The 20,106-nt window shown below is 42.9% G+C and overlaps 3 protein-coding genes across 3 annotated transcripts; all 3 read left to right on the top strand.

Annotated features, from left to right (window-relative positions):
* The first annotated feature begins 343 nt into the window (after nt 1–343).
* Nucleotides 344–4,683, top strand: anks4b (ankyrin repeat and sterile alpha motif domain containing 4B). Its single transcript, XM_086133017.1, has 2 exons — nt 344–646; nt 2,958–4,683. The coding sequence occupies exons 1-2, from the start codon at nt 486–488 to the stop codon at nt 4,081–4,083; spliced, it is 1,287 nt and encodes a 428-aa protein (XP_085989143.1). The 5' UTR covers nt 344–485; the 3' UTR covers nt 4,084–4,683.
* Nucleotides 4,684–5,754: 1,071 nt separating this feature from the next.
* Nucleotides 5,755–11,921, top strand: LOC147193249 (kelch-like protein 24). The gene is made up of 12 exons (XM_086133953.1): nt 5,755–5,834; nt 6,157–6,429; nt 6,535–6,669; nt 7,412–7,603; nt 8,093–8,236; nt 8,345–8,531; nt 8,683–8,829; nt 9,880–10,008; nt 10,211–10,387; nt 10,604–10,750; nt 11,190–11,355; nt 11,431–11,921. Exons 2-12 carry the CDS (start codon nt 6,178–6,180, stop codon nt 11,582–11,584), a joined length of 1,830 nt encoding a protein of 609 aa, XP_085990079.1. The 5' UTR covers nt 5,755–5,834; nt 6,157–6,177; the 3' UTR covers nt 11,585–11,921.
* Nucleotides 11,922–12,879: 958 nt separating this feature from the next.
* Nucleotides 12,880–19,916, top strand: uqcrc2a (ubiquinol-cytochrome c reductase core protein 2a). Its single transcript, XM_086132752.1, has 14 exons — nt 12,880–13,022; nt 13,854–13,955; nt 14,031–14,180; nt 15,041–15,105; nt 15,182–15,238; nt 15,334–15,458; nt 15,734–15,831; nt 16,939–16,996; nt 17,078–17,173; nt 17,252–17,451; nt 18,347–18,427; nt 18,516–18,592; nt 19,000–19,153; nt 19,677–19,916. The coding sequence occupies exons 1-14, from the start codon at nt 12,915–12,917 to the stop codon at nt 19,758–19,760; spliced, it is 1,455 nt and encodes a 484-aa protein (XP_085988878.1). The 5' UTR covers nt 12,880–12,914; the 3' UTR covers nt 19,761–19,916.
* Nucleotides 19,917–20,106: the final 190 nt, after the last annotated feature.

Here is a 20,106-nt window from a genome sequence, read left to right as displayed (position 1 = left end):
GGTATGAGGCTAACATTTTGAAATAAATTATTGCTCAATTATGCTACAGTAATATTTGTGTATTTCAATTCCCTCATCAAGGGTGGGCAAAAATTTGCCAGGACTACATTTAATATGTAAAGTGGTTAAATGGACCAAGTAATTTGTAGCAAAGGATATCAATAAAAACTAATATTATACATTTAAAATGAATGAACACATTTTAATCAACCAATTTAATGGAGAAAATGGTGACCATTTATTGCAGCTGTCATAGAAGAGATAAGCACTGTAGAATGGAATCAGTAAAGCAGGCCTGCAGCAGGCTAATTGCCACAAAATGGGAGGTTTGCTCACTGGACTGGACTTTGCCATTGTTTTATGGCTCTGAGCTGCTGACATGTTGACGCCCTGTGTGAGCTCACTTCGTCTGAAGGCTTTGTGCTCCTGAGGAAGGTGAAGAATTTGTTTCTGCTCTCTCTTTGTCTTCCTAGGAGAGGACAGCCATGTCTCGCTACCACAAAGCGGCCATTGACGGTTACCTGGACCTTTTGAAGGAGGCCACCAGGAAGGACCTAAACTCTACGGATGAAGATGGCATGACGCCCACTCTGCTGGCTGCTTTTCATGGACATGTGGATGCGCTCCAGCTCATATGCAGCAGAGGGTGAGAATTGTTCTGTAACTTCTTCATCTCCTCTTGGATTCATATGCAGAATATGTGTGCTTTATAGATTTTTTGGATCATAAATGAAGTGTAATGGGTGAGTTTAGATCATTTGAACCTATAACCTAAATCATTTAAACCTAACTGGACTCCTCAGCTGTTCTCATTTCTCATTTTCTGAACAGAAATAATGTAACAGGGCTTGGTGAGATGGCCTTAAAGTGTTATCTCAGTTTATTTTCCCCAAAAATTGATTTGAATCATATTTTCTTTGGCTTGTAGAAAAACCAAAAGACACCTTGTTATTGAAAACAATTCATGCTTTCTGTTTTCCCCTTTATGGGATTTCTTTCCTCGTTTACAATTTGTTTTATTACTGCCGATACGAAACACACCCTTTTTATTTGTTTCCTCGTCTACAATTTGCTTTATTATTGCCGATACGAAACACACACTTTTTATTTGTGTGTGCGTGTGTGTGTGTGTGTGTGTGTGTGTTTGTGTTCAATCACACTAATAGCTTTTTCAGAAGTCGGAAAAGTCAGTAAATATAGTTTTACCAAACTGTGAAATGATCAACACTGACTCTGCTTTTGTAAACAAGTTTCACTGCTTGCCGCCATGTTTTTAGTGTAATCAGTGTGTATCAGTGCGAATGTGCAAAAATGAATCATTTTACTAGTGCTGCAACATGAGTCACTCACACATTAACATTCCACTATGGTTGTCAAAACCAAACCAAAACGTTGATCCAATTTCGTGGCAACACTCTGATCAGCTGGGCCAAATATTTCAGCAAGGGAAAAAGAAAAACAAAAGAATCCTTTATTCACCCCCTTCTCCAGCCCTCATTAGACACCACAAAAGAGCCTGGTCACTAACTAGCACGTCATTCTCACTGTCAATCTTCCCAATGAAAGGCAAGGCTCGCTTCAATAACGTGGCCATAAATAATTGTCGCATTATCCATGACATGCACAGCAGTTGCTGCTGTCATGACTTTTTATTACTGGAACAGTGAGGCGCACCTGTTGAGGACTTTACATCTTAATGGATTACCAATTTATCTTGCCTGTGTTTGATTTCCAAATGATTTTGTTGGCCTTGTCATGCAATCACCACATTTTTTAACATTTGTAGCTGTGATGGTCAGAGTTGAATGACTTCAGATTTTCATAGCTCATGCAAATTTGATAATCGTCGTGTCAACCTCGACTAATCGATGACATCACTATTATTTTCAGTAACTTTACCCAGTAATTTTTTTTTCCGCATTTAGACAATTTAAGGACTCGCAGACTTTCAGAACCCAAATAACTCTAATACTAATTCACATCACACAACTACAGGGTTTCTACTGACTTTAGTACTGCAGTTTAAAAACGGAAGGTTTTTATTCAGTCATGTATAGTAAGGACCTTGCAGTTGTCTTATGTGGTTTGTTGCTATCGTTTTAAATGTTCTGAGGTGCCTGTGAGGCAGTGAAGGTTATTAAGGGGATTTGTGATTGGTTGAGTGAATCAGGGGGTGTGGCCAGAGCATGAGTGTGTCTCTCTGGCTGTCTGCTGGAAAAAACATTGAGTGAAAAAAATAGGTTTTTGTGTGTGTGTGTGTGTGTGTGTGTGCTTTTATTCCTTTCGACAACAAAGAGGTTGTTGAAACTGCTCGTTGCATCATCAAAGCATCCTCTGTCTGTTATAAGACAAGGGTTTGGTGAATTTGCTAAATGACAGCTGACATTAGGATATCAGTTGTTTGTTAGCTGGCGGTACCAATCTGTTAGTTCATAGCACTTGTACTGTTGTATTTGAGGCTAGACTTGCATATACAGTATAAGTGACCGTGCTACAGTTACATTTCAGTGCAATATTTACACATGCTTGAGGGATGGACACATCAGCAGTTGCTTTCAGGACAGGGTCGGTGTTAATACCACAACACATGATTGGGGATTAAACAACTTCAAGCTTCAACCGTCGTTGCATGATCGACTGTCACCAACTAGTCGATGTGTCGAGTAGTTGCTGCATTCAGTCATTAGTTTTCAAAAACATGGACGTTAAGTTTATTGATGCCTCCAAATGACGTGCCAATCTGAGTTTTTATGGGGGGTTTTTGGTCTCATTGTGCTCTCTGACTGACTGTCAGTCCACAGTGTGCCTGTACCCGCCCCCTCAACGACAGCTAGGATCGGCTCCAGCCCACACATGACCCTATTGACCAAAAGTGGTATCGAAAATGAATGGATGGATGGATAATGTGGAATAATGATTACTATGCAAGTAATAGGGAGGTGTTTTGTGTGTGACAGGGGAGACCCCAACAGAAGTGACATCTGGGGAAACACACCGCTGCACCACGCCGCCGCCAACGGCCACATGCACATCCTCAGCTTCCTCGTTAGTTTCGACGCCAACCTGTTCGCGCTGGACAATGAGCTGCACACGGCGATGGACGTGGCTGCTTCGCGGGACCGCATGGAGTGCGTGCGCTTCTTGGATGCCGCCGCCTCTCAGCAGACCAATCAGAATCCAAAGAGAGTCGTCCGGTTAAAGAAAGAGGCCAGTAAGGAAGCGGAGAAACGGGTGAAACTTTGTGAGAAGGTGAAGCGGAGACACCAAAGCAAGATGGATAAGATGTACCGCGGGACGGATGCCTCGGGGGCCGGTTCAGATCCGAGCGACACCTCGACCTTGTCGAGCGTTGGCACCGTGACTGGCATCAATGAGCAGTTTTCCAAACTCATCGCCTCTGACAAATCGGACTCCCTGACAGCCAGGGTGAAAGGAACACTGCAAAAGAAACTTGGGAAAAAAGAAAAGGGCACTCTGCAGAGATCTGCGGGAGACGGGAACGTCATTTTCCTCAAACAGGAGGACCCAGCGTCGGAGAATCCGGAATTTTTGGAGGTTTTCAACGAGCAGGACGAGAGCATGCTCGAAGATGAAAGAGAGGCCGGCTACGAGAATGATGACGAATTAGGCCAAGTCAAACAATCCATCTTCAACAGGCCCGGCCTGGGTGGTCTTATTTTCATGAAGAGGATGAGCATGGACACAGAGGACATCACCAGTGGGGACAACGAGAACCTTGGCTACCTCGTTCAGAATAAAACGATCGAGGGAGAGGAAGACTCTTCTGGCCTGGAGGGCAACGTCGACGCGGAGGTCCCGTGGGAACAGGACGATCTGGGCCTGGATGACGATGAAGAGGAAGCATCTCCACTTGATGCATTCTTGTCATCTGTCTCCTTGCCCGAGTTTGCCCTGGCGTTCACCAGAGAGCACCTGGACCTGGAGGCGCTCATGCTCTGCTCCGACGAAGACCTTAAAAGCATTCGCATCCAGTTGGGGCCACGCAAGAAGATCCTGGAAGCTGTAGCGCGTCGTAAGAATGCGCTGGAGAGACCGGGTGTTATGGGAGACAGCTGCCTGTGATAACCACAATAAAACATGACACTTACAATTTGTTGTTTGATGTACTGCACAAAAGGTGATTCAGTGATCAAACAAAAATATATCGTGTGCGAGTAAGGCCTTGCCAAGCTTTCGATCATTGCCAACAGCGTTTCAAAATATCCATACTCTCTCCTTATTCTTCCCCGTTTGGTCTTCTTTGTGGCCATCCGCTTCATTCTTGACAATCGCGCCATGTTTTTGTGGTTCAATTAACCAATAATAGAGTACAATATATTGAATGTTGGGCCTCAAAACCCAATAAAGAGTTACAGTTTTTCCATTGCAGTGTGCCCGGTAAGTGTGTGGTACTCAGTCGCTTGGTGCGGCGTGATGAGTCATTGAGTGTATTTTCTTGTCAATTGTTCAGTTCAGTCACTGTGAACATGTACAGCAGGCCTCATGCAATAACTGTCTCCGTGTTTGAGTCAGCCATTAGGAAATGGAGTATAAACCTGTCTCTTCAAGTCAAATTCAAATATTAACAGAAATGTGTTCATTTAATGATTGGATCAATGCACCTGTAAAACATTCATATTGTGGACAACTTTTCTTTTAATCAATAAATTGGCCTCAGTATTATGTGTGAAAGATATAGAAAAGAGATCCAAAACTGAGCTCTTGTGATACCATATTTCAAATAAATACTGCGGATAACTTCAGGTGAGGCGGCCCGGTAGTCCAGTGGTTAGCACGTCGACTTCACCGTGCAGAGGTACCGGGTTCGATTCCAGCTCCGGCCTTCCTCTGTGGACTTTGTATGTTCTCCCCTTGCCTTCGTGGGTTTTCTCCAGGTGTTCCGGTTTCCTCCCACTTTCCAAAAACATGCCTGACAGGCTGATTGAGCACACTAAATTGTCCCTAGGTGTGAGTGTGAGCGTGCATGGTTGTTTGTCTCTGTGTGCCCTGCGATTGGCTGGCAACTGGTTCGGGGTGTCCCTCGCCTGCTGCCTGAAGACGGCTGGGATAGGCTCCAGCACCCCCTGCGACCCTCGTGAGGATTAAGCGGTTCGCAGAATGAATGAATGAACTTCAGGTGATTGGTCGAGTGACCTGTGACCTAAAGGGCGGCAGGTTTGAATTGCTGTCGAAAAGTAACATTTCCCTGTGTATCTACTTTAAAATTTTACAGGGGTTAAAAGGCTAAAAGGACACAGCCATCCATTGTTGCTTTTTGCTGCCATTTTATGAACATGACAAACAGTCAAACATGCCAATAAAAATGAAAAACACAGGAACGTGGCCATCTATCTATATTGGTGACGTATAGTGAAGGCAAGAGTCAAGAGGACCAATAAATGCTCTTCCATGAGATTTGCAGAAAGTACAATAAAACTCTAATTGCCCCACGGGGATAAATAAAGTTTTCTGAATCTGAATCTGAATCTGTGTTTCTACCTGTTGCCATCCATATAACAGAATAAGTCACTGCTTCCTGCGAGTATATGAGCTTTTTGTTCAATTAAACAGGCCAGATTTCACATACTAATACATTTACGAGCAAACTGAGGACATTTTTTCAGCTGTGGTAGGATTGTGCCGCGATTTATATGTCAATTGGGTGCCCGCTCAATAAAGGTCGGGAAACACTACGCCTCTTTGCCAGTGAGTGGCAGTAACGAGCCCGAAGAGTTGTTTACCAACCCCCTATAAATAGAACAAGAGTCTACACTCAGTTTTATCGTTTACCTTGCCGGGATTAAAAGTGTTTATGAGCACGATTATGCCTACAGGTAATTACACTCTCTTATTACGAGGTTTGCAATGTCACTGCTCCGTACGCCATTAAAATGACGGGGGGAGGTCAACGAATTTGTCAAACCGACAGCTAATCTGTTACCGTTACCTTGCAAAATTAAGCCTCATTAGTAAGCGAGCTAACAGGTCGATTCCTGGCCGCCAGACTCTGAGATGTCAAATTTTAGTGTTTTGCGTAATATAACGACTTGACATGACTTTGGAGCTCGTCATTCTGAGTGCAGTTTAACTGCCCAGTGTGGAACGGCATTTAAAAGTGCCGCTTTTCCCCCTCTTGTTTCTCCGTCTGATTCGCAGGATTTCTCGCCAGCGTCGGAAATGTCTGAGATTGTGGCAGACAACTCTCTGATTGCCAACATCCAAGAGGAGACCTGCGCCGCAGCTACTCCTGCATCCCCGTGCAGCGGCGATGATTACTTGTTTGTGGAAGCCCGGCACCCCAACACGGTCTTGCAGGGCCTCAACACCCTGCGGCTCGAAAACTCATTCTGTGATGTCACACTGTGTTGCGGTGGACAGGAGTTCCCCTGTCACCGCATCGTGCTGGCCTCCTTCAGCTCTTACTTCCAGGTACCCCTGAGTTAATGTTGCCACAAAGTGTCTTTGACCCGTCCCCATTTCACGTGATACCGAAGCCCTTCCCATGGTTTGTGACTTGATACTGGCCTCCACTAGGCAATGTTTACCACTGACCTGAAGGAGTCCAAACAGGAGCGAGTGGCCATCAATGGAGTAGAGCCACAGATGGTTGGCATGTTGGTGAGCTATGCCTACACGTCGGAGGTCTACATTTCCAAAGCAAACGTCCAGGTAGGTTGTGACAACTTGTGTTTAATGAGCACAAAACATATTCCAAAAGTTTGCCCACCCTTGTGCAAAATGTCATCCCAGACCTCGGCACAATTCACAAGCGCGCAGTTCAGCAAACACATAGTGTATTTCTCTTTTTCTTTGACTATTGTCTTTTAATACAGTAAAAGAACAGCATAAGAAGAATATAAATTGCGTGAAGTAAGCAGGCTCCAGTATCACGTGCTAACCCGCCAGTTATCAAATTCAGGATCGTCGCAAAGTTGTGTCTTCATCCAACCATTGTGCCGCTGGGTGGAAACTCAAGGAGATGTGAGCCAATCTCTTTTTCGTCAATGGACGCTGCAGCTTCTTGTTTGCTTTCAAACTTAGCTTGTAGCAGACGTGTGCACATTTTCAGCATGATGTCTTTGATCCACTGGTGAAAGGACACTTTGAGTCGCTCCTCTTTCATCTATAACTGCTTCAAACAATAAAGTGGTTAAGATTGTACGACTGTCTGTGTCTTATGTGTTGTGTTGTATTATTTGTCATTTTATGTTAACTGTTCTTCTGATGGCGGCGTGGGCACCCGCAGCGGCTCCTCTCTCTCCTAAGGAAAAAAAATTCATCCGTGCTGTATGTTGCACATGTAGCACATTTGACAATAAAGTTGACATGAACATGAAGCTTTACAGTTCCAATGTTTATGAAACGGAACTGTACAGTTGGGTGTAAACTTAACAAACGCTGTTCTGTCCAGGCGCTGCTGGCTGCAGCCAACTTGCTGGACGTGATGGCCGTGCGCGAGGCCTGCTGCAGCTTCATGGAGCATCAGATGGATGAGATCAACTGTGTGGGCATCCACTGCTTTGCTGAGGCCCACTCCTGTAAGCAGCTGGAGAAACGAAGCATGGCGTACATTCTCAAGCATTTTAGCCGTGTTTGCCAGCAGGTGAGAGGCTTGCGTGTTGGTGCTGTCCTCAATTGAAGAGCCAATGTACCATGTAACTTAAGGTTGAATGCCCCAAAAGTAATACAATTTTTGAACTTCTACTAAAATCTTCAAAAATTCAACCATTATGTGACGCCTCGCCAGGTTTCAGTGTACCCCTGCTTTTTGTTGGGGGGGGGGGGTGACCGGGGTATCCCATGAAGAGTGAAACTTTGCGTTTAATATAAATAATTTGGTGGTGGTGGAGAGAATTAAATTGAATATGCATTTTCTAAATGAAATGCGGAAGGACTTAAAATATATATTTTTTAAATGGAACAAGAAAGAATCCCCAAGTGCCAAACCGCGAGGGTGCCCTGTAGTCTCGCACCACTGCACAAACTAGTTCATTATGTGCAAATTGTGTAATACTATTTAGCATCTCGGATCATTTGGATGCGATAAATTCTTCAGCGCCCTTTTAATCAATGTTTAAATTCTCTCTTGCAGGAAGAGTTTTTGACATTGTGTGTGGACAAACTAACCGAAATCCTTGCCAGTGACCACCTCAACGTGTCCAGAGAGGAATTGGTCTTTGAGGCCGCCATGCTGTGGTTAAATAAATGCCCAACCCGCAAGCAAAGCTTTGATAAGGTCACATTTGAAATGTACAGTACATAGTTGCATCGTGTGTGTGTGTGTGTGTGTGCAGTATGATGTGGTGAAATTTGAAGCGCTCTGTTCTTCACTCTTTTCCCAAAGGTTTTGGAGCACGTCCGCCTGCCCCACATCAGCCCTTACTACCTCCATGACGTGATTGAGTCTCTGGATGTGGTGAAGGAGAACCAGAGCTGCCAGAGACTCATTTCAGAGGCCAAAGACTACCTGCTGCTGAAGGACCGCCGAAGGGAGCTCTTCTGCTCCCGGGTACGGCCGCGCCGATCCACAGGTCAACATTTTATTATCAAACAGATTATATGGAGCGTGGGAGTCATTTATCCATTTAGTCATTTTAAGTGACTCCTACGCAACACATCATTGTCACAATATTGGGTTGAGCTCTAACCTCTGTTATGATTCTTCTGTTTCCATGATAACAGGAACGTCGGAAGTCATCATAACAGTTGGCGGAGAGGACGACAAAGTGGTGCTGCGCAGCGTGGAGAGCTTCGATCCCGTTACGAATAAATGGCGGGATCATGCCTGCCTGCCATTCGCTGTGAGCAAGCATGGGCTCGTGGTGTCAGGTGAGCCAACGCAAGTCATATGCAAGAGTGTAAACCAGCAAATAAAATATAGAGCTGGGTGATAGAAAACAAATCTCAAATTTGTTTTTACCACATGAATGTTTTTTTTTTCTCCCCCTCCTCTCGCTCCCCCTTCGCCTCCCCACTTGCTGAAACTACATTTATTTCTCCTGCTACCCAACAGGTGTTAAAAGTTCCTTTTTACTTGCATTAGCTTCCAAGCCCTTTTTGTTTTTTTAAAGGGGAAGTCCAACCCAAAAACTTCTTTACAATAATGTTTCGTATGCATACCCACTGATCTAAGCATGACATTCTGATTTAATGTTGCATTTCTGGAATATGAGGTAAGCAGCAAAGGGCACCTGTTTCATCCGAAGGGGTAGCCATTAGCCACATGCTGTCGACATGAAAATGACATCACAGCTGCTGGGGTAACGACCAATCACGGCTCAGTTTCACAAAAAAGATGAGCTGTAAATTGATGGTTGCATGAGCCCTGAGCAACTTTGATGTCATTTTCAGTCGACAGCGAGCGGCAAAATGGCTGCCCCCTCAGATGGATAAAAAAGGCGGACATTTTGCTGCTTAAGTCATATTGCGCAAACGCAATATAAATCACAAAAACGTGGTTAGACTCATGGTGCTGCATAAAACATAAAAAGAACAATTTTGGGTTTTCAACCTCCACAAATCGTTGTTTTTTTGTTTTCCCCTCCCCTTTTAAAGATGTGAAAAACCGTCCAACATATTGATGAATTACAGCTTTTTGTCATGTTTGTCAAACTCACTTGTCGCTGTTTTGAAAAATACTCATTAGACTCGCTGAAATCAGTTACAAAATATAACTAAGTTTCCCATACTGACTTTTTGGGGGGGAAACTAGTGCTTCCCTGTTCAGACCTACGTTGTTACTGTAAGCTGGGCCGCATTTTGAATGATTAAATCTGCTAATAAAAGGGGGTACAATAAAATATATTTGTATTAATTGTGCTGACAAACTTGAATTATATCCAAGCCCCACCATGATATGTTCCCCTGTCTCCCTTGTAGACTCCACTCTATATTTAGCCGGAGGGGAGTTCCCTGATGGCTCGGCCAGTAGGGAGATGTGGCGCTACGACCCGTGCTTTGAGACTTGGATGGAAATGGCTCCCATGAACACGTCTCGCTCGGAACTCGGTGCGTCTGTCTCAGTGGGGTGCCATCATAAACATCGCAACACTCAACCTCATTCTTACAAGTCTCTGTTCACTCACTGCTTTTGTGCTCAATTCTCAGAACGGATGTGGGGCTTTCTGTTTAGCAGCATATTAAGAACGGCGCAAAAAAAGAATGCATTTGACTAAATCAAGCGTCTCTCTTTCTCTCTCCTTGCGGGCAGGCCTGGTGATGCTGGATGGATTTGTTTATGCTGTGGGGGGCTGGGAAGGTCACTTTCGTCTGGACTCGGTGGAGTGCTACAACCCTCACACCAACTCCTGGCAATTCACGGGCTCCGTCAAAATGGCAGTCACAAGTCCCGCCGTTGTAGCGCTGGACGGTCTTCTCTATGTTACTGGTAGGACATACTGCTAACGTACTGTAATTCTTATTAAAGGGTCTTCCAAAGCAGATTTGAATTACTCGACAGGTTGAGTGAGATCGAGTCACTATTTAGTGTGAAAGCACCTATGGGAGGAAATTTCTTGAAAATTCTGTTTACGCTTTTTAAATCCTGAATTGCCAAACTTTCCTGCTCTCCTGTTGACGGAGAGCGTTTTGCCTTGTCTTGTAGGTGGAGCAGTTTTGGAGGATGGCGATGGCTCAGATTACACACAAGTGTACAACCCTAAAACCGCTACGTGGACGGAAGTTTCCCCAATGCAGATTCCTCGTTCTGGTTCAGCAGCTTGTACGCTGAAAGGAAAGATTTATGTCATAGGTAGAGTATTTCACTTGGCTTTGTTGACTTGAGTGTCATTGTGTTTAAGCACAATACAGTTGCATTTAACTCATTCAGTACCAGCCAATTCTGGACTGACAAGACGTTTCAAGACGTCTTTGGGAGTGAATGAGTTAATCTCTTATAACTGTGTTTTAAATTTATTTAGGTATAATTTTGAACTTGTGTGGAATACCTTTAATTTGAATCATTTAAGGACTTAAAACATTTTCATAATGTTACAGTAGCTTGCAATAATAGTAAATATACAGTTTAATAATAAAGCCTCTACCTCATTTTTTGGTGAACTGTTAAGCTTTTGTATTTAAATGTTAGTGTTTTTTGTTTTTTTGTGGTGGTACTTGGTGTAAAAAGCTTTGGAACCTCTGCGCTTAAGTGAATCAAATGGCCATCCTACCGATTTTATTTGGAACTTTAGGGGGGTGGCACGCCTCGAAGGAAAACACAGACAAGGTTGAGTGTTACAACCCCAAGACCAACCAGTGGACCATGTGCGCCCCAATGAAAGAACGACGCTACCGGCCCGGCGCTGCCGTGGTGGATGGCAAGATCTACGTCCTAGGAGGAGAGGAAGGATGGGACAGGTGAGAGGAAAGCAAAACTCTCGGCACCTTTTGCATTCGGTCGCATGAACTTGATGCCTGATCTCACTCTGTTAGATATCATGACACAATCGAGAGGTACTGTGACGAGACCAACACATGGGAGATTGTCGGGGAGATGCCCACCAGTCGAAGCTGGCTCAGCTGCGTGTCGCTCTTGCTGAGAAAGAACGATTTGTCACACTACTACACCAGTTTGCCAAACAGCTAAGTGATGACATCCGAGAGCAATGCCTTCCCGCGTCAACGCGCACCCTCAACAGGAACACAAAACCACCATGCTCATAGCTGTATTTTTGTATTATTAGTAGTATTGTTATTTATTTGAACTCCGTGTAACTGTGAGAGTGACAAGATGCTGTTTGGGCCAAGAAATCCAACTGTGAATATTTTTCGTAAAGTAACCATGCAAAGGATAAACGTGAGCTGTGCTTTGTATTACAAATGTTTAAGGATTGTAGTTATTTCGTGTGAATTATTTTTGTAATTGGTGTCAGTAAATTTTAATTAGAAGTGACTTTAATAAAATTATTCATTATCTTTTGAAACAGCTGCCTGTCTTCCGGTTTTCTATCAATGCATCCATTGTACTGGCATCAAATGTATGCTCTGGTAAAATGTGATGTTTATGATTCAGCCACAGCTACCTGCTTCTTGTTTTAAAATTCTGATTGGGGGAAACACAAACCTGTAGTAGAGGGTCATTTTTCAAAGTCTGGCTGCAGATAGTTTAAAATGGCTTCCCAACTACCATTGAGGGGCCCTTGAACAAGGTGCTGTATATGGAACTGATGTGGAACACAAATGTGCAGCGCAGTATGAGCAGGATTTCTCGTGGGTTTATAAGGAGTAACATTAAAAATGTCTTCAGAATTATGGTGAGTGTTGAAATACAGTTGACTATTTTATTTAGATTATTTATATGTTAAATGTTTTGTAAGGCGCTTTGTTACAGCCACAGCTGTTGTGGAAGCGCTCTGCAAATGAAGATGTATAAGGTCACTTCTCACAAATTGGCAATGAAGTTCTCATGATGCATGCTGACGTTTAGAATAAACTGGTTGTAGTGTAGGTACGACGTTAGGCTAAAAATAAGTTGATTTTCATTGATTTGAGTTATTTGATTTGGCTGAAGGAAAAATTTTCCAAGATTATACAAATCGCAAAAAATATTCTAATAGTTCCATTGTCATTTGAGTTGCCTAAAATGGGATGAACAATTAAATGGCGGCCGCAGCCGCTCCTCTGTGGTTGAGAGGAAAGAAATTTCATTTCTGCTGTATGTTGCACATACAGCATATTTGACAATCAAGCTGACTTGACAATTTTTTTTTTTAAATCAATATTTTATTTTGAGGACAGAGAGACGAAACCTGGTATGCAAAAATAAACATGAGCATTTGTCGTCCATAGTCCATCAAAAACTGAGCTTTGTATCATTCAGGGTCGATCAAAAGCGGAGCTTTATAAAGACAGCGCGCGTGTTTTGGATTTCGTAACATTGCCACGGTGCACCTAATGTGCACTGGTTGGTGAGTAAGATGTTGCGGTGGATTGTGGGTATGACGTCCCCTTCCGCCGTATTTGTCCTACACCGTTCGGACGAGTTTGGCGTCATGAGGGGAATTCGCTCCTTCAGTAATCTGTCTGTGAGTTCTACCGTGTCTTCATGTGTCACGGCCATTAAGTCCAATTTGGCGATAGTGTCATACGTTGAAAAAAATGTCAAGATGAACTTCAATTTAGTTTATAGTTAGCCAGCCGGCTAGTTTAGCTTGGGGGTGGCTAATGCTGCGTTTTTGTTCTAAGGGGGGAAAATCCAGGTGTTCCTGCAATTTATATGCATTTGTGTCAGTTGGATCAATACCATTACAAGTGCGCAGAACGTCAAATGTGCGATAATCAATGTGCGCGTTTTCTGCTGCTACTTACCTCAGTTCAACATAACGTGAAGGTCATACTGTACCCAGACTGGATTGTCCTATCTGCATTTGTAAACAGTCCCCCCCCCCCCCAACCGCATTGAACTCAAAGCTCATATTTCACATCTGGACAATCTCACGGCACACCACCAATTAAACATGTCACAAATATGTATGTACTGTAAGAATAGATACCGGTACTCCTTTCAACCACCTCCGAATGCAATTCAAACGTGCCTACAGTGATTGGAATTATCACCAACCAGTTGGTTTCCCCTCATTCAATCATTTCTTTTAAGTTTCACAACGGAAATATATGCAGTTAAATGTTGTTAGATGCTTTTTGGGTTGCAATTATATTGACGTACAATTACTTTTTTTTTTGCGGCCATCTTAGCTCTTCACCTCTGCAAGTGACATACACTGATTGCGTGAAGATGTCAGAGGGCATCAACCAATCCCAAAAGCAAATGTTTTCAATAATGCCATTGTAGTTAGCTTTTTGCTAGGGCCTAGCTCAGCCTTAATTTGTCACTTTTTTGTTTGTCACTCATGTAGAAAGGGTGCTATGCTGCCGCCAGGCCAAGTGAAGCGCTTACTGAGTCCTACGCAGGGCACAAGTCGTCCGCAGTTGCATTGCCCGTTCCTCAAAATATCCAGGTAGGTGCTGCTTTAGTTCACAAGCTCATTTGTGTTCCTGACCTTAGTCCAACATAGCAATTTTGTTTGCATCAGGTGTCCAAGCTCCCAAACGGTTTGGTGATAGCATCTTTGGAGAACTATTCCCCGCTGTCCAGCGTGGGTGTGTTTGTGAAAGCAGGGAGTCGCTATGAGACTGTGGAGAACCAGGGTGTTGCACATGTGCTGCGACTGGCTGCCAACCTAGTAAGTTGTCATGTGCTTGCCTCGTAAAATCCCTTTGTATCATTTGTGTACTTTGGCCCACACGGTACACCATCATCTTTGAAATGGATGGCACTGATTTAGATATGCCCACAAAAGAAATCAAAGAGCATTGTTTTCATTATTCACGTTAAGTGATAGCATGCTACTGACTGAAATGTTTGTCTATTATGTTTTGGGGGGTTTTCAACGGGGCGGGTGGGGCAGCATGTGATCCTATTCCATTGTAAAGTTCACTCTTGGAAATAACTTTAATGATGTGCAACCACGAGTAGATGACATCTATTGCCCCATTTAGATATGACCTCAGTACAGTTTATGAGTCCACTGGGAGAAATAACTGCATTTTGTGCAAATTACCTTTTTCTACTGCTGATTATAAAAAAAATGGAAAAAGACAGAATCAAACTTTTTTTTTTGGTGAGAGTCTACTCTTATATTGTAGATTGTTGTTCACTGACCACAATATTCTGTGGTCTTCAAAATGTCAAAATGCTCTAAAATGTCTAGCAGTGAAGGAGTTTGCATGATAACATGGCATACAAATTAAAATTTAAAGTAACATTTAAAATAAATATGAAAATGAAAACCCAAAGAGATCCATGCTGTCCGCTATGCAGTTTATTAGCACATGAAAGAATCATATGCTCTGTAGTATTCGTAACAACAAATACTCCGCCTTTCACTAACAATCAGAATGGTTTGCCTAGACAATTTTAACTAACACAATAAACAACTTGGGTAAAACAAAAAATATACATATAAAAGGATAGGAAGGCAAGAAGAAACAGAAGCAGGAAAATAAACGTCAACTTTTCACACTCATTCCTTTTGTTTTGCAGACGACTAAAGGTGTTTCTGCCTTCAAGCTCTGCCGGGGTGTTGAAGCCCTCGGAGGCACTCTGAGGTCAGTCCCCCTCATGCTCACCAAGTGGCTCTCTGTCAAACAATTGTAAGTGTAATCCTCATGTGTTTGCCTGCAGTGCTACATTATCCCGAGAAACCATGGTGTACACCGCACGCTGCTTCAGAGATGACCTGTAAGTGCGGCGAGTGTGAGGCTCTTTTCCGCTGAGTTGGCACTCCATTGGTCGCTGTGCCTTATGCTGGCATAAATGTATTTGTGTGTGATCAGAGATAATATATTGGAGTATTTGGTCAACGTGACCACGGCGCAGGAGTTCAGGTCCTGGGAAGTGAGTGACCTGACACCCAGGGTGAATGTGGACAAAGCTCGGGCAAAGCAGTCTCCTCGGATAGGTTTGTACTGATCCCATTAAGATCAGCTTTTTCTTTTTGTTTGTTTTTACTCTTGATAATGTAAATAGTTAAAGAACACAACGGGGCTGCTCGCCATGATTCGCTCACCCCTGAAGTCGATGCTACAATCCAAAATGAAACGTGTGCCTGAACTTTATCAATCAATACTTTGAGCAGGAATTTAACATGATGTTTCAAACTAATGATATCTTCTCATTTGTGCAATTGGGCCCAGTGCAGATTCTAAAATGTCTTTCTCCATCTACTTCGTTCAGGTGTGATTGAGAAGTTACACGAAGCGGCTTATAAGAACTCCCTGTCCAACTCATTGTATTGCCCAGACTACATGGTCGGCAAAGTCTCTCCTCAGCAAGTATGGGTTTGCACTTTTTTTTGTTTTTGTTTAATTGATCAATCCACCACACAATCATAGGCAAAGGGCTCTTACCAAAAATTAATCTCCTCTGTTTTTTAAAATTATATCTTTACTTTCTGTGTGTGCGTGTGCGTGTGCGTGTGTGTGTGTGTGTGTGTAATGTCAGCGTTATGGCAATGCAGGCAGTTCCTCAGATTACAGCGTCGGTCCATTCCTACAGCAACAAAGTACCGTATTGGTCCGAATATAAGATGGCCCTGATTATAAGACGACCCCCTTTTTCAAGACTCAAGTTTGAAAAAAAGACTTTTTGATCACCAAATAAATTGATATACATAAAATAATTGCAGTACATCTGAAACAAATGATTCTAACAATATATTTGAGAGAAAAAGCATGTTATTTTGCCTCATTCAAATCTTAATATCTGGACATTTAAATATGTAAACTAAAGTGCAATCACATTCGTAAATGAATGGCTTCTAGTTTTTGAAATGTAAATGACATCATAACTTCTCCTCAGCTGCCGGTTAACCTGGCCGATCTTCGACCCACTTTTCTCCAGATTTTAACTACGTTACTCCATTTTCTGTTATCTCTTCTATTCTTTTCTTCCTTACTGCTATTTTCTATTTTTCTTCTTCGTGCTGCCGCTGTTTTTATTTTTGATTCTTGGTGACAGGGGTTCGCTTTGGCCTGGGAGGTCAAGTTCAGCATTTGCTTCATTGGTATCTGGCGCCATCTAGCGTCCTGAATGGGTATAATGTCTAGCCCCCAAATATAAGACGACCCCCACTTTTTCAGTCTTATTTCAATGCAAAAGACACCGTCTTATATTCGGGCCAATACGGTAATGTGAATGTGGGCACAAGCCCTATCACCAACCTCCACCAAATGTACTGGCAAAGTTATGAATCTTAACTAATAACTTTCCCTGTGTAGTGTATGTTATTAAGTTTGGGTCCAGTGGAGGAAGCAAAATTAGAATTTTGGGGTTCTAGTGGGAAAAGTTTGTGAAACCCTGCCTTTATAAAAACAACTCCCTCTGAATTATTTGGGGCAAAGACAATGCTGAGCACTTCTATGTTTATCTTCCACATGTAGCTGCACTCATTTGTCGAGGACCATTTCACTACGAGCCGGATGGCTGTCGTCGGGCTGGGTGAGTGTCTTATCACGGATGCATTTTGCGACATTTTTTTTTTAACATCGATCATCCTGCCTAGAATCTTGTTGATTTCAGGTGTAAAACACTCTGACCTAAAAGAGCTGGGCGAGAGGTTCCTCAGTGTCCGCAGTGGGGCTGGTGCGCCCGTTGTTAAAGCGTCTTACCGTGGAGGTAAAGACCATGCTCATTAACTTCATGAAAGCGCTGTGCCCGCCCACGTCTATCGCAACAATGTTCCATTCCTGACAGGTGAGCTTCGTGTTCAGAACAAAGACAACCTGGTTCACGCGGTGGTTGTCAGCGAAGGCGGCATGGGTGGCAGCACGGAAGCCACCGCATTTGTCGTGCTGCAAAAGATCCTGGGAGCTGGACCACATGTAAAGCGGGGCGCCAACATCACCAGTAAACTGAGCCAGGGCATCGCCAAGGCAACCACCCAGCTCTTTGATGTAAGAAAAAACATGGAGTCAAGGATGGAGTTAGTTTTTTTTGTTGTTGTTGCCGTCAGAAAACAAACTATTTATTTATTCATTCATTAATTCTCAGGCACCAAAAAAAAAAAAGAAAAAAAGAAATTCATTTCTTAAAAGCACATCTTAAATGACTTCTGTTGACACCACACAAGTAAATCTTTCCACAGGAATCACTGATTATGTATGTTACATACGTTCGAAACAGAATTGCCTAGAACGGGTGTCAAACTCATTTTTGTAGTGGGCTACATTGTAGTTATGGTTTCCCTGAGCGGGCCATTATGACTGAATTTTGTGAAACCGTATAAATGTTTGATCGTGTCCATATTATTACATATACAGTGCACAACAAATTGGTGGATAACTAGTTTTCAAACTAGAAGTCAAGACTAATGGTTAGTTCAGCCATTGTTTACATTAATGTAATAAGTATGAAATGACAATTTTAGATTTTGGTTGAGCAGCATCATGGAAGCATCATGGAAAAGCAGGACATGCTTGATTTGCTCTCGCGGGCCACACAAAATGATATGACGGGCCAGAACTGGCCCCCGGGCCTTGTGTTTGACACCTGTGGCCTAGAAGGTCATAAAAAGTTCACGCCAAGCTAAGCAACATTGATAGTGTGATTGACATGATGGAGTATTGCCATTGATGAAATGTTATCACTTTGATGTATTTTTTTTTTGTAAATAAAATCAATTAAAACACGAGAGGTGATCAACTGATGAAGTAATGGGAATGGTCATGTCAGTGCCGGTGGTTGGAGCTGTATGCAGAAGTCGGTGCTTCAAACACCAACATTATGTCACTTGACATGAACTCAAGAGCTTTCCAATTCCTTTTTCCAAAGTATCTGCTCTTCTTTCAGGCCTCAGCCTTCAATGCCTCATACTCTGACTCAGGTCTTTTCGGCGTCTACACCATCTCACAACCAAACGCTGCTGGAGACGTGAGTGCTTGCGCGCACGCACACAAAACCATAACTGTCCATAGCCTGCAAATCACCAAACACTCCTTTTTTTTGCCATCTTGTACAGGTGATCAGAGCGGCTGTCGCTCAAGTGGGAGGAGTGGCCGGGGGTGCCGTGACGGCGGATGACATCACCAGAGCAAAGTGAGTTTGGCATCATTTTAAATTGACAGTGCACAAATGTAAATCAATTAAGATTCAGTCACTGGCTTGGTCTAACACATCAGAAAATAAGGACAAATGTTGATAGTTGATTTCAAAAGTAAAAGCTAATTTGGATTTGGATTCTATCATCGAGGACAACAAAAATCTGATACTGCTGAGAATCTGAAATTTCAACTATTTCTAAACAATTAATTGACGATCAAAAAAAATTCTCAATTTCACAATTGATTACTTGTCAATTAATCGTTGCACCTTTTATACTGTATCTTTATATCTTGGCAGTGGGTGGTTAAACCTGGAAATTGATTATTTTCTGTAAGATGCACAGTATCTCAGCCACATAACATTGTAGAGATGTTAAATGTCTGGCTATCCTTTGCGTGCAGGACTCAGGCCAAAGTGGATTATCTGATGTCAACTGAAAGCTCAGACGGCCTGATGGCAGAGATGGGCGCTCAGGCCCTGGCGACCGGAACGTACGAGCCACCCGAGACGGTTCTCCAGGCCATCGACGCCATCACCCAGGACGATGTGGTCAAGGTGAGTGTCTTCTGAAAGTGACTATGCCACCCGTGCACAACTTCCACAGAAGGAAAGAAAGGATGGCTTGAAGGTGTGCTCCAAGGGTATATGCAAGGATGGGAGGAAGAATACATGGATCAAAGGAAAGAAGAAAACAAAGAGATGTATGACAGAAAAGAGGCAAGAAGTAATAAAACTTATGTCGAGGGATGGCTGTAAGTAAGAAAACACGGATGCTATGAAAGTGAAGGTTGCTATAGGGTGACGGAAGGAAAGAAGGACACACGGGAAGGATGGATGACTGAAGAAAACATGATATGAAAGAAGAGGAAACAAGGGAAGAAGAATGGAAAAAATGAAGGAAGGAAGGAAGCAAACAAGGATGATGTAAATCTCGCTTGAAACCATACTTTAAATACACCGAATTTTGTATTTAGTGTGTTTAATGAGTATAATTGTAAATGCGTTAAAAAAATATATACCTACTTTTGGCCTACATTGTATGTCTATCTAATTTAATCCAATGTTCTTTCCTTTCAAGGCTGCAAGAAAATTTATGGACTCCAAGAAGACGATGGCAGCTAGTGGACATCTTATCAATACACCTTTTGTGGACGAGTTGTGAAAAGCATTCATTTACAGTCTGTCCAACTACAGTGAGTGTCATCACCACAAAAAACAAAAACAAAAAAAGGGGGGAGCTGTCCAGTCGAGCTCGGTTTTGCTCTTGTCCGCTTCTGTGAATAGCTTTGTAAATTAAACATGATCACAGTAAAACCAAGCTTGTTGTTCTTTCAGTGTGTTAAGTCGCTCATGAGCCACTGTGTGGAGCCAAACGCCTGACTTTCCATCTATGGTTGAACATGGAAAAAAACGGGACCTCAGTATTCCCAATACTGGACAGATTATTAGGTACATCGACACAATCTATTCGCAATTGAAATTTCTACCATTTGATGCTATGTTTTGCT

The sequence above is a fragment of the Hippocampus guttulatus genome, chromosome 16, assembly GCF_054856545.1.
Source record: "Hippocampus guttulatus isolate MCC_2025c chromosome 16, RoL_Hgut_1.0, whole genome shotgun sequence".
In the NCBI taxonomy this organism is placed as follows: Eukaryota; Metazoa; Chordata; class Actinopteri; order Syngnathiformes; family Syngnathidae; genus Hippocampus; species Hippocampus guttulatus.
Note: the sequence above shows the minus strand (reverse complement) of the source record. Positions and strands in the feature narration are given on the sequence as shown.

What these genes read in the sequence shown, in the direction of transcription:
- anks4b (XM_086133017.1), top strand. Translation starts at nt 486, where the DNA reads ATGTCTCGCTACCACAAAGCGGCCATTGACGGTTACCTGGACCTTTTG. An exon ending in CAGCTCATATGCAGCAGAGG is followed by an intron (nt 647 to 2,957) that starts GTGAGAATTGTT and finishes TGTGTGTGACAG; the next exon opens with GGGAGACCCCAACAGAAGTG.
- LOC147193249 (XM_086133953.1), top strand. Translation starts at nt 6,178, where the DNA reads ATGTCTGAGATTGTGGCAGACAACTCTCTGATTGCCAACATCCAAGAG. An exon ending in ACGGCCGCGCCGATCCACAG is followed by an intron (nt 8,532 to 8,682) that starts GTCAACATTTTA and finishes CCATGATAACAG; the next exon opens with GAACGTCGGAAGTCATCATA. An exon ending in CGGTCTTCTCTATGTTACTG is followed by an intron (nt 10,388 to 10,603) that starts GTAGGACATACT and finishes CTTGTCTTGTAG; the next exon opens with GTGGAGCAGTTTTGGAGGAT.
- uqcrc2a (XM_086132752.1), top strand. Translation starts at nt 12,915, where the DNA reads ATGTTGCGGTGGATTGTGGGTATGACGTCCCCTTCCGCCGTATTTGTC. An exon ending in GCTCCTTCAGTAATCTGTCT is followed by an intron (nt 13,023 to 13,853) that starts GTGAGTTCTACC and finishes TCACTCATGTAG; the next exon opens with AAAGGGTGCTATGCTGCCGC. An exon ending in TGCGACTGGCTGCCAACCTA is followed by an intron (nt 14,181 to 15,040) that starts GTAAGTTGTCAT and finishes TTTGTTTTGCAG; the next exon opens with ACGACTAAAGGTGTTTCTGC.